Source organism: Perissodus microlepis, chromosome 11 (genome assembly GCF_051167445.1).
Source record: "Perissodus microlepis isolate ML-2025 ecotype Zambia chromosome 11, ASM5116744v1, whole genome shotgun sequence".
NCBI lineage: Eukaryota > Metazoa > Chordata > Actinopteri > Cichliformes > Cichlidae > Perissodus > Perissodus microlepis.
This window is the reverse complement of record NC_140471.1, coordinates 34,639,160-34,652,390: the sequence shown is the minus strand read 5'-3', so window position 1 is coordinate 34,652,390 and position 13,231 is coordinate 34,639,160. Positions and strand designations below refer to the sequence as shown.

Below are 13,231 nucleotides of genomic sequence, written 5' to 3'. Positions count from 1 at the left end.
GGTCTGCAACGCCTGTCTGACAACTCCCTCTCCTCACCCCCCAACAGACGCCCCCCCACCCCCCGCGCCTCCTATATAGCCTACATAACATCCTCATGCGCAACGGCGCCGGAGACAACAGCGCGGTGACCTGCCGCAAAGCACGGCTACACCGAGGTGGGCGGACCCCCTCCCCCCCAAAAAGAAAAGAAAAATGCCACCAACTCCTTAAATTCATCTCAGATGCCGCCGCTTTTTCTAAAACCTCCTCATCATAAAGTTGACATCATCCGTTGAGCGCCATGTGCGCACTGTGCCCGCACCTTTTAATACGCAACTGTTTACGTCCCGGCTGCCCGTCCTTACATAAGTGGCCAAACAAAAATGCGGCTCTCGGGCTACACTGCGGCTCCGGAGCCGTACCTTTCCGCTCATGTGATTGCAGTGCGGGGATGTGAGGCAATGAGGAGCCGAGTCTCTTTCTTTCTGCTTTCTGCGTGGAACGCGAGCTGCCACATGTTCGTGAACCTGAGACGGAATGGTACAACGGGAGGGCGGCTCGTTTTGTCTCGGCGAGGAGGGGAAGCTGTGTAAACCAGACTGGGTGGAGCAAAGCATCGCCCAGCCCCATCTGTGTGCAGACGGCCTTGTGTCCCGTTTGCCCGGAGCTCGGAGAGAGACTACTGTACCGAGAGTCTGGCGGATAGAGAGAGAGGGGGCCGGTCTATGGGAGGGGCTAGCGCAAAGGGGGGAATCGAGAGGAGGAGGGGGCGAGGAGGAGGAGGCGGCACGGGTGCTGTTTCTCCAGTCTCTTTCCCCTGTCTTTGTCTCACACACTCTTTTGTTAGCCATGCCTAGCCTGCTGGTTCTAGCAGGGATCATGGAGAAAAATGGGGGCTACGGCAGGGATCTGGCCGGCTCCGGCTTCGGAAGCGAGGGTCTCCTTGTGCCGCCCGACGAGGAGGAAGACGACTCCCGTGCCCTCAGGGTCGCGCTGGGCCAGCTGTCTCTGCTGGGGCTCGGGGAAGGCGAGGACGGCGGCGGAGCCCCAACAACAGGAGTACAGGACCGGAGCAACAATAACAACAACCACCACAACCACACGAACAGCGTCGGCGGCGGGGACACGGCGATTCTGCAAGGCAAGAGCAAGTTGTGCGCCCTGTACGAGAGCTCCTCAAGTGAGACGAAAGGACGAGGCTGCAACATAACAGAATGCGTCCCAGTGCCCAGCTCTGAACATGTGGCCGAGATAGTGGGGAGACAAGGTAAACCGCTGGCTCGCGGGTCATTTTCCCTCCAAACTTGAGCTTTTATCAGACAGCAGTGCATGCGCCCCGCCGTGCGTCCCCGTGTGCTTTGTTGTTTGTTCTCCAACTGTTACCTGGTGTTATTTGACAAAGAAAAGGGAGTGGTGTGTCTGTGTGTGTGTGCGTGTGTGTGTGTTTTTTCCCTACTCCCCCGAGACATCAGCCAGCCTCCCACTTTTCCTGCTTATATTGTTACAAGTTCTCGTGCACTCATGATTAGAGTCGGAAACGAGGCGTTTCGCAGCTTTAGCCTCGTTTTTCTGGACTAAATTTGCACGAGAGGGAGAGAGCAGGAGAGAGACCCGTTCCCTCCCGGGCGAATTATTCTACATCCACGCCATCAATGTCAGCGCACAGACACACACTGGAGCAGGGAGAGCACTTGCTTCCTTTGTCGTCTGAGACGCGCCAGACTGTTCAAAAAGGCAACGTGCGCCTGGTGTACACAAGAATGTCTCTCGGCGCGAGCCGATGGCCAGGAAAATCAGCGAAATTACACATCTGGCCTCAAAAATCGAGTGGATGTTTTCCCCCCCTTCCTTTCTAAATTTATTCTGCTCGTTGTTTATGTTGCGCACTGCCCCAGTGACACAATTGGACAATAGAGCGAAGCGTGGTCACCGTTTTTGTTTTTTGGGTTTTCTTTTTCCTCAGATGAGGGAGTTGGAAAGTTCAATTCCAGACACGTTGCAGGTTTTTTTTTCTTACAGTTGGAGGTTTTTTCTTGAACAAAGAGCTGAAGTTGAATGACAGCAGCTGTCAAACAAAGGTGTGAGTCGGGGGATGAGGGGAGGGGCGCATTAACACAGTGTTGCTGCTTGGCACACGGGATCGTCTTAAAGGGGTGACTCAGCGAGAAGTTGTACCCGAAGGTGGGAATCCTTCTTTGTTTTTTGGAGGGGGAAAAAGGCAGACTATTGATATTGTTTGTGGTTATTTGCAGTTGTGCGGTTGTTTGGTTGCATACATGCTTTTTTCATTGTGTAGTTGCAAACAAGCCTGAACTTAAGTTTAAAAAACAAAGGAAAAAAAGGAGGGACCCTGGTGTTCATATGGAGCACTCATTGGTAACTGCTGTGATGAACCCATGGGTGAGAGGGGCAGGGAAAAACAAGGAGTGGGGGTGGGGGGGTACGGCATCTGAAAGCTGAATGGGAGTCACGCCTTGGAGCTCAACACAAGGGACCCCTCATGAGCCCCACTTCACTGCACACTCTCAATGCCACATGGTTGTCTGTCAGGATAGGGGAGAAATCAGGGGGTTGGATGGAGAGAGGATCACAATGACTGCAGGGTGGGTGAGGTCCCATCAGCAAATCCCGATTTATCTGGCAACAAAAACAAACAGGAGTTGTGATAGCTCCTTTCACTGACACTCCCCTTTCTTGCTTCGCTGCTGTAGTAACATGGCTTTAGTGTGTGCTGCTGAGCCCCCCCACATCTCCCATGTCGGCTCCCATTCTTTACTCTGAAGTGTAAGTTTTGAATTTTAATGGGCTAACCGAAGACAGACAGAGGGTGGATCCAGTGTGCACAAGTGCAGCAAGAGGGCCCTTTAGCCTAGACCAGGAAGAAGTGCTGATTTGGGGTGGGGGGAATTTGAGATGAGCTGCTTTTGATCTGGGCCCTTCGTTAGCTGGCACTACATACACACCCCCTTCCGCTCAGAGCCCGTCTGGTGAATCTGGCAAACGAAGCATCCTGTCTTGGAGAAAGGGGTGGGTATGATTGTTTTCTCCTGTCAGAGGCGCAGGCATTGATTCTCCACCTTACGCTGGAGCTCGTCAGATCACGGGTGGCTTTGTTTTGAATCACACTTCACTGCTAATGCAGCTGAAAATTACGTTTCTTCACAGTGACCTTAATTTCTGGGTGTGATTAACTGGCTTTTGCCTTCTTTGTTTACATACGTTTCTTTCATCAAGACATCAATTTCAGCTAATTAAAATTTAAAATCTAGTTTGAGAGAAAGAATTGTTCTTTGAGCCTTTCGTGCCAGGAGCAGGTCTGTTAGGCCAACGCCGGGCAATGACCGCAGAGTGCATGTTCAAATTTGGGGCATGAGGAATGTTATCACCACCCTTCTGCGTGTACCAGCGGTTCCTGGGAAGCCAGTGCCCCTGAACAAAGTGGGTCAGTGTAGTAGCATTAGGGAGATACTCTGCTTCACCTTCAGGTGTCTTTAAACCTTTTGATACCTGCTGCTGTGATATTCAGCTGGTTATGACACGCTGCGAGCTCTGAAGCACCTGGACTCTGTTACAGTGAGATCAGGGTGTTTTGTTTTTTTTTTTAATATGATGTTGTCCAGAGAGCCACAGTGACACAAGGAAAGCACATTTAATGTGTCAATAAAGGAAGAAATCTTAATGAGGAAGCTGGCAGAGTTTGAATACAAACCTGTGTGATGTTAATGAGGTGTAATCCAAACAGAACTGCTGTGTCTTCTCTTACCATTGTCTTCTTGACCTCAGGTGTTCCTGGCAATCCTCCTAAATAATTACTGATTTATTATATGCCTGTATCCTCCTCTGTCCCATTACATTGTCAGGTGATTCGTCCTGAAATGACATTAACCTGCACTCTTTCGCATTAAGAGTCTGCCTTAAAAGCATTTAACAGAGTAAACTATTCCACGCTGATCAGAAACAGGACCAATGCAGAGGAATAAGTGGCCCAAAAATGAAGCATATGTGGGTTGTCTGTATTGTCTGGAAACAAGTTCAAGGAGAGGTCAGAAAGTAATTGCTCACCAGTACAGTGAAAACACACGGCATCTGCCACAGCCGTGTCCACGCTGGCCGGTGCCTGCACCATGCGTCTTAGTAAGTTTTGTTTTAGTGCAAATAAAATGGCCCTCTCAATAAAGACACTAATGATTACGCCCTTGAACTCTCATAAATCCTGGTAATTACTCAGCTTTTGCTTTGGCCTCCAAGACATTAGGTTAAAGTGGTCATAAGCAGCTCAAACATCAGAATTTTCACTGGACAAAGCAGAGACGAGCATTTCTTTCAGCTCAGGCTGATCAAGTGTGTTCCTGGTTGTAACCCTTTTAACTTGATTTGTGTCCCCGAATTGAGCCGGCGTGCCTTTACTCATTTTAAAATGTATGTTGGTGTCTCTGCAGGTTGCAAGATCAAAGCCTTGCGGGCCAAGACCAACACCTACATCAAAACCCCCGTCAGAGGAGAGGAACCTGTGTTCTTAATCACTGGCCGCAAGGAGGACGTTGCTCTGGCCCGTCGTGAAATCATCTCTGCTGCAGAGCACTTCTCCATGCTGCGGGCGTCCCGCAACAAGCTGGGAGTGTCTTTTAGCGGCTCCCCGCCCACACCTTTGCCAGGTCAGACCACCATTCAGGTGAGAGTGCCATACCGTGTTGTCGGGCTGGTGGTGGGGCCTAAAGGCTCCACCATAAAACGCATCCAGCAGCAGACCTGCACTTACATTGTCACTCCGAGTCGAGACCGCGACCCGGTCTTTGAGATCACAGGCTCCCCGAGTAACGCCGAGCGGGCCCGCGAGGAGATCGAAGCACATATCGCCTTTCGAACGGGAGGCCTGCACGACCACAACAACGAGAATGACTGTCTGGGCCCGAATGGTGGGAGCAGCCCGGCGGGCAGCAGCGGTGGTCTGGAGAGCCGGCTACAGCAGGTGTGGGGGCTGCAGGGGGGCCAGCGCAAGCCACTCACCAGCAGCTACCGCCAAAACTTCTCAGATGCCATGGTTGGAGGAGGGGGAGGAGGTAGCGAGGGAGGGGGGATCTACAACAAAGGCAACTTCTCCAGCTCTGGAGAGAAGCCCTGCTCTTATTTTGGATCTGACGGTACCCAGAGCTGGGGTGACCCCGACTACCCCAAACAGGTGGCCTTCTACGCCCAGCAGCGCTCCAAAAGCTTTGGAGGCCTCCCGCTGCCCCTAACCAGACTCTCCCCTGGCTTACCCGAGTCCTGTGGAGGCGGAACCACCAACAACTCTTCAGTCACCAGCATTGTGCCCATATCTGGCTCGCCTCACGCCCAGGCCCGCCGCGCCCACAGCGAGCCCACCTCAGCCGGCGAAGGCTTTCCAGGCCGTCTGCCAGTGCCGGACTCGCCGCCGGCCACTGTGCGGGACTGCATGACCTGCTTTGAGAGCAAAGTGACGGCTGCCTTGGTGCCCTGTGGCCACAACCTCTTCTGCATGGAGTGTGCCATCCGAATCTGTGAGCTCAACCACCCGGAGTGCCCAGTGTGCCACACCCAGGTCACACAGGCCATCCGGATATTCTCTTAAGGAACCATGTCAGTTTTTATCATTAGTTTTGTCAGTGTTTGTTCAATAATTATTTACTGTTATTATGATTATTATTATAATACACATTTTGGTTTTTCAGAAAATTTAAAAACAATCAAGCAGATATTTTAGAAGGCACTGCTTGCTTTACTAAAAAGTATAAGAAATATTTTTAAGTTTTTCTTTTATATATATATATGCATATATATTTTATAAAAGTTTTGTTTATAAGAGAAGTATAGTACCTTGCATTTTCAGTTTTTTGACTGCTGCTGTTTTTCATTCATGAATCACAGTGAAGGCAGAGGTAGACAGTAATGTGAACATTTTATTATTCAAATTTTTTATTTTACCGTGAAGTGGGTTTATATTGAAGGAGGAAGATGATTGTTGAGGTACCCAGTCTGCACCTGACTAACCCAGAAACTCACTGTTGTTATTAGAAGGAAAAAAAAAGATTTCTCATTGCACCTTACAATCATCTTGGTCTAAAATAGGATTGTCAATCATACCTTGAAATTTCAGGAGCAGATGTGAAGGTGAATTCAGCCTCGAACTGTGATTGTGATTTGATATAATTGGTCCAAAATATTTTGGCAAAAATGAAAATGTGAATAGATTGGTTCTAGTCAAAAGAAACAAAAAGCAGACTTTTATTTTAGAGTCTTAGAAACCAGATAATCCTAAAAAAAAAAGGGATAGCTCGTTACATGATTTATTTATACTAATTGGTGGAATTTTATCGGCGTCATTAATCACAGAGATGGATGAAGGCTGTACAAAGTATCAGTAAAAGTCTCTTTCCAGTAGCCATTGATTACACTTTGGCCACTGCAGTTTGTTGAAAAGATTCAGTAATGCTTGCTCCTCGTGGCACTTGAAAAGCATGTGGTTCCTCGGTTGGCTTAAAGCACTGATTTGATTTGTGAGGCGGAAAGCCTTGGAATTCATCCAGTTGGCTGCTTCTCGATATCCGTCTCCCCGATGGACTCGTCTCAAAGCCACCTTAACCGCGCTTTATTGTTTTGTGGTGGTCATTTGGCCACAGTCGCCGAACAATGTAGGACAAAGCACGAGCTCCAGTCAACGAGCGTTTCACTGTAAATAAGGAAGAGAATTAGCATGTGGACAGAAGCCGAGTAAAAATTGTAAAAGTGTTCCCTTAATCAGCAGCACATTAAAATAGTTGACACTGTAAAATACAGAGTCCCGAGTCAGTAATCCCCACTCTTCGTGCCCTCCGCTAACAGCATTATGTGCGAGCTCTGAGGGGCCTGCTGTCTCCCCTGTAATTAGCAAAGCTGTACAGGAGCAGGTGTTTCGTGACACACTGTGGCTGTGACCCTGAGTTCGAGGTCTCGCCTAGCCCCCTTTTCTTTCTCCCTTTTCTTTGGGAGTGGCTTTCATGTCTCCCCCTTCTTACAGTTCGATCGCTTGCTTTCGAAGGCGTCTCTCTGAGCGAGGTGTATTGTCTGGGCCCGGTAACAGCGTGGGCTGCAGAAAGCTCGGACACGGCCTGGATCCACTCATTCATAATTAGGCAAATGGGCTGGTCCAGGTGCGGACCGTGTGGCAGGGTCCCGCGGCAAGCCCCTTACCACCCCACCCCGATGTTAGCCAGCACAGAGGGGGCTGGACAGTCCGCGTGCAGCTGGGTGAAGAGGGCCCCCCTTCTTCCACTCCCCCTTGCCCATTCCGCCCCCCTTTTCCTCTCCGTTTCTGCTGCTCCGAGCCATCCCCAGTGAGGAAAAGGGGGGACTCTTTTGTCCCAAAACACACACACAAAATTTGAATGCTGAATCTGGCAGCGCCTGTGAAATAAGGGGAGGCTAAGGAGAGAAATAAAAAAAATCTACAGTTATCGGGAGACACGACAGTAACACGTTTTTACTGTTGATGTGACACAATTTGAAAATGTTCACCTGCAAAAGACAGATTTTACCCCCCACCCTTGCCTTCATTATCCAGCTGCAGCTCCCTGAATTTTGGATGGGGTCCTGTTTGTGTGACGGCACCAGTCCAAATCGAAATTTCCACAAAGCTCCCCCACCCCCTTTACCTCTGGGCTCCCTCCCCATGTCAGCTTGCTACTGTATGGGACATCCTGCAACTGCCCCTTCACTACGGACACCGAGATTTCAGCCCCCCTCCCCCCCTCACTTGTGTTAAGCTTCCAGAATGAAATCAGACAATTGTAATTGACAGAAAAGCAGAGGAAACGCCCCATTTAACTAGCACTCATGCTGAATCAAATTACACACCCTCTGCGTCTGCCTTAGCCCCAGCCTGGGGATTTCGGAGGGCTAGAGGAGAGCGGATGGGGGGTAGGGATTAAAGCTGTTGAATGATGGGGGTGGAGGGGTTTCATTTTGGTTGGAGAAGGAGAGAAGTAGGCTCCAAAAAACACGAGACCCTGCAGATCGTGCTGTTTTATTGATCGTTCGACTCTTTCAGCGAGCTGTTGTCACATGTGCGCCATGCGTAGTGACGACGGTGATTCAGCAGGCCTCTCTCAGATCGCACCGGAGAACAATTAAAACTCGGCTTCTGTCTCAAATAAAAAGAAAAACCCGATTAAAAATATCAAATTGTGTCTTCAGGCCACAGAAGGCCTTTCCTTTAAAAACAAACAAAGAACAACACACAAGGCAGACCACTCGCATGAGGTGTGGACTGCAGGGAAATCACTGTACTCGGGGGAAACCCTGAAATCTGTCAGACGTAGGAACAAAGAATAGTTAGGATTTTATGGATGGACAAGTTGCACAGTGGTTTGGCCTAAGCTTTCAACGTCACATTCAAAGCAGTATGACACTGTTCTTTGAACTTCGTATTCTGTTTTTTAAAAATGTTTTATTTTCTGCCTTAATATTTTTTATGAAATATTGCCATTACTTTGGCGTACAAGGTAGCAACTTTGGCCTTTGATTAGGGGTGTAATAATTCTGAGAGTGCGATACAAACGAGTATCGCGTCGCAGCTCCATCTTCCCATACTGTGATGCCCACGTGGAGCTGATAACGCCTAGTTTCGTTTTTTGTGATCCAATGGTCTCTAGCAAAAAGAAAAAAAACATCCCCCTCCCCCCATTTTTTGGCATCTGCCCTCGAACCGAACCGTGATTTTGGAGAATTGTTACACCCCTACATTTGATACTACTGCTACTCCCTAAAACAACCTTTAAAGTACTTATTTTTGGAGAAAAAAATAAGAATGTGAATCAAACTGCTTGGGTGGGGGATTAAAGGGATTCAGGAAATTAGGCTTTTTAAACACATTACATCAAATACAGAGTAAAGCACCTTATTACAAAACACGCGCATCTGATTAATACCAAACCGACCGCTGATGGTGAAATATATTTCATAGAATCTGAAAGACATGCACATAAGGATTCCCTATCATTTTTGTTCACTGTGTTATGGTGGTTCTTGTTATTCTTAATACTACAGTAGTACTTAGTGGCAATTTGGGAGACCTCTCATCCATTCAGTCAATGCTGTTGACTTTTGTTTCGAGTTTTGCACTGGTTTAATGAAGGAGAGGGCTTATTGGAGATTCTCCCAGTTTAGACGCTGTACAACTTAATGAGTACTTTTAAATGGGAAGGCGCTCTGAGCATCTATGTAAATACAGTATGTGTATCAGTTACAAACATCCAGACAAAAGCCTACTTCGAGTGAGCTTTGGATTATTTTTTACAAAGTGTCGATGTTTTAGCGTAAGGAATTCAAAACGTTTGAGTTTAGGGAGAGTAAATCTTTTATATATGCGTCCCATCATCCCATTTACTATAATAGTATATTAGATAGATCCATACATACATGTAAGAATATTATTTAAACTTAGTATTTCATCCAAATATATAGATGAAAAGTTAACCAGACACTACGTTATTATGAAGTCGCTGATGTATAAATCCAATCTCCAATAAAAACTCAAATGAATAGTATGTGTATTAAGCTAACCCCTAATGAAGAAAGAAATCTGTATGTATATTAGGACGAAAAGCAATAATAGGACTATACTGGGACAATAAACAAGAGGAGCCGGCTCAGTTCTTTTAAAAAAATAAATAAAATTAGGATAATAACACTATATTCTGTCTTATATTTGCTTCAATCTCCTTATAGATTAATGTCAGTGTAGAAACACAGGCGTGATGAATTGGTGACAGCTTCGGGATAAGTAATTGCTCTTGTTGTGTTCATCATCAGGGTCATTTGTTATTTGGATAATCAATCAATCCTCAGAAGCACTGAAAACTGTAGATTCTGCAACGTGGAGGAAATCTCACAAGGTGTAAAAATGACAAAAGCGTCCGGAGAACGAGCAGCACGAGGTCTGACCTGTTAGTGAAAGAGCAGCAGCTGCTGGCTGAACTTGGGACAGGCTCGTGTGTTGAGGGCTTTGGTCGCAAACAGAGCGAATGAACAAACGGCAGTGAGACGGGACACGCTGTCTACACGTTTAGATTTTTTACACTTGATGCTCTTTTTTAAAGTCTATATGGGGCAGGCGTATTACTCACAGCATATCCTGAGATGACTTTTGTTTACATTGTAATAAGTTCTGGCTCTGTTTGTTTTGCACCACCCGCTTTTCATTTGCATTATTTTTGAAAGGAGAAAAAAAAGGGTCAGACATAGCCAAAGAACAAAAATACAAGGAGAGCTAACTTATCATTTAACTTATTTTAGAATAAGAGTTTACTAAATGAAGAATAATCTCTAGTTAGTTTACCCAAAAGCCCAATTAATCGATATCGGTGAAAACGAAGGCATATCGTGTTTCAGTGTCGTTGGATTAATACTACAGAGACACCACTAAGAGACTTACTTCTCCCCAAAGAGAGCAGCTTAAAGCACATCCTGGCACTTCCTCAGTCTTTTGTGTAGTTTTTCTATGAGTTTGGGTGTTGGGAAGAGGAAAAAAAAAAACCCAGTTCAGGGATTTTCTTAATCTTTCTGAAAAAAACTAAACAAAACTTTGCCAATCTTGTGACAAAAAGGTAAAAAAGAAAATTCAAGTAGATGGAAAGAATCGTGCGGACACTAACAAACCAGCAGAAATTCACAGCGTACGGGATTACGCGTTAGTTCAGAGAGCCATTCGCCGTATCCTAAAGTTTAACTGCATGCTAGTAAAAATATAGTACAATAGGTAAGATTTATCAGAAAGGAAAAGTTAAGATAAAGGATTCATCAGCCTGATACCTGGAGTGTATAAAAAGCTTTAAGACCTTAAAGTGAGCATTGGTTTAAAGTCGTATATTTACCGTGTAGTTTAACTAAGTGATACATAGTTTAATTATGATTCTTAAGATTATGCTAAAGTGTAAGTTTCATTTGTCCAGCTCACCCAGTATGAAAGACATTTTAGCCAAGCGGAGGTACAGAGGGGTGGGGGCGACTCCCGTGAGATTTGATTCATTAAGTTCTTGTTAGTATTATTTACAATATTGTATTAAGCTTACTATTATAGTAATGGTAGAAACTGTTGATGTTTTTCTTCTCTTGATATAAAAAGGTCTTTATGCATTTATGTAGAATCCCTTTTAAGGAGTGATAGGAAATCCTTATTTTCAATGGATGCACTTAAACAGTTGTACCAACCTGTCTAAATCACACATTGAGCAAGCAATGCATTTGAATGTAAACGAAAAAAACAACAAAAAAAAGGAACAAAAAAACCTTAATGCACTCCTTATCTTTTAGTCAATTTTGCAAGTGAGCTTTAAGTTTGTTTGTTTGTTTTTTGGACAGAATTTGCGACAGCTTTTTTTCAACGTAGACTATATTTGAGTTCTTCCACATACATTTATAGAAAGTAACTTAAAATGAATAAAAAAAAACATATTACAGTTTCTCAAATCTATTTTGCTAACATGGGTTATTATTTCATAGAAAGCAGAGGAAAAAAGTCAGTATCTGGATGTTATTTATGAAAAGTAAAAAAAAAAAAATGAAGCAACATATTTATGAGTAACCTCAAGACATTTTGTTTTTTAATTAAAATTACAAGAAGTTAATATATTTCTAAACACAGGGAAGTCAGTTTCTACTAATAAGTAAAAATGAGAAAAGATGTTTAGAAGTTTTATTTATGAAAGTTACGGGAATGCGTTTCGTCCGTTTACTTCGTGGTGAATGACGTGAATGGAGCGAGAGTTCTCCGTAGCTTAAATTTTAACTTCAGACATGCACTATTTCAACACCAGTGCATTCACAATGGAATAATTACAGAAAATAATATAATATTTTTTAGAATTTGGAGATATTTTAGTCACAGAGCATCAATTTTGTGCCTCAATTCTATATTTTTCCTGCATCAGCATTCTTTGTGTGGTGCTGCTTGCTGTAACCCCCTTCTCCCCTCTTCAACTAACCCCATGTTACTGACTGAAACACATTACTCATTTCCTCTGTAATCTAAACTCGCTTTTACTTATCAAACGTTTAAAAAAAAAAAAAAGGAAAAAGGAAAAAAAAAAAAAAACACGTTACAACTGCAGCGCTTGGGATGAATGAGCAGCTGTGACCCTCTCGCCAATAGGGCCACACATAACTTGTACACACTTTCATTCATACTTTTTCTACATCTGCTACTCAGACAGTTTGAGATCAATGACGAAGGAGCAAAGCTTTCTCTTATGGGTTAACTAGGTGAAGTTCAAGTGGCAGCATCTAGGAGGGGACAACAGTGCACTGTGTAGTAGATCTATGTAACTAGATGCACACATACACACACACACACACACAACAGATTCATTACAGTGCTAGTTTGCATGTATGTTGTATGGTCACTTAGACAGGAGAAATGGTGCAGGCCAGACTAACACTTGGGCCATTTCTCCTCTGTAGATTTTCATAGTTGGAGCCTCTTTGGAAAGTGGAAAGTTGACTTGAGTTTGGAGCCAGACAAAGTCCATTTCAGTCCCCACGTCAACGTTCCGGGTTCCCCGTTTAGTGATGAAAGATTGCTTGCGACACGCAGGAATTAACTCAAAGTTCTTGGTTTGTAAAAGACACGATACAGTTTTTAAAAACTTGGCAAAAATGATGCACGTTTTCTGCTGCATGTAAAGGTCGGGGACTGAAGTGGCGCTCGCTGGTGAAACTCGCAACCGTTTCCAGAGAGGCCGATGCAGTCTGACAGTTTGTCTTTGGTAGCGTTTCCAATTTTTCCAGCACAGTAGAAGTGTTTCATACCGGTCTAATAGTGGTTGTAGTGCATTAGTTTTTGGGCCAGCATCAGCTGGCAATAGTTTCTGGTTTCTCTGTGAACAGTGAAGGAGGGCTGCCACTGCGGCCCTCTGTGGCTGACCGTCAACTTTGATGGATGGGAAAATAAAAAAAAAAAAAAATAATAATAAAGAAGTCTTTGAACTCTGTTACAGTGTGCCATGCCCTACAAGGCATGTGATATTGCAGGTTTATTTCTTATAGCACATGTTTTTTTGTGAATTACATTTTTTGGAGACATTTTTATTATTATAATTATTATTATTATTATTGTATCTGCGCCATGTTAGTTCTGGTTCTTTGTTATTTTTCCAAGATTCAAGATGTATTGTAAATGTTTCTAATAAAACAAAAATGAAATGATCTCCAATCGATACCAGTCGTTTTTTCCCCCCTTTGAAACGGGAGTTCTCAATT

The 13,231-nt window shown here is 44.8% G+C and overlaps 1 protein-coding gene across 1 annotated transcript; it reads left to right on the top strand.

Annotated features, from left to right (window-relative positions):
* Window positions 1–752: 752 nt before the first annotated feature.
* On the top strand, window positions 753–13,178 carry mex3a (mex-3 RNA binding family member A). Its single transcript, XM_084944384.1, has 2 exons — window positions 753–1,247; window positions 4,420–13,178. Exons 1-2 carry the CDS (start codon window positions 830–832, stop codon window positions 5,568–5,570), a joined length of 1,569 nt encoding a protein of 522 aa, XP_084800510.1. The 5' UTR covers window positions 753–829; the 3' UTR covers window positions 5,571–13,178.
* The last annotated feature ends 53 nt before the right edge of the window (window positions 13,179–13,231 follow it).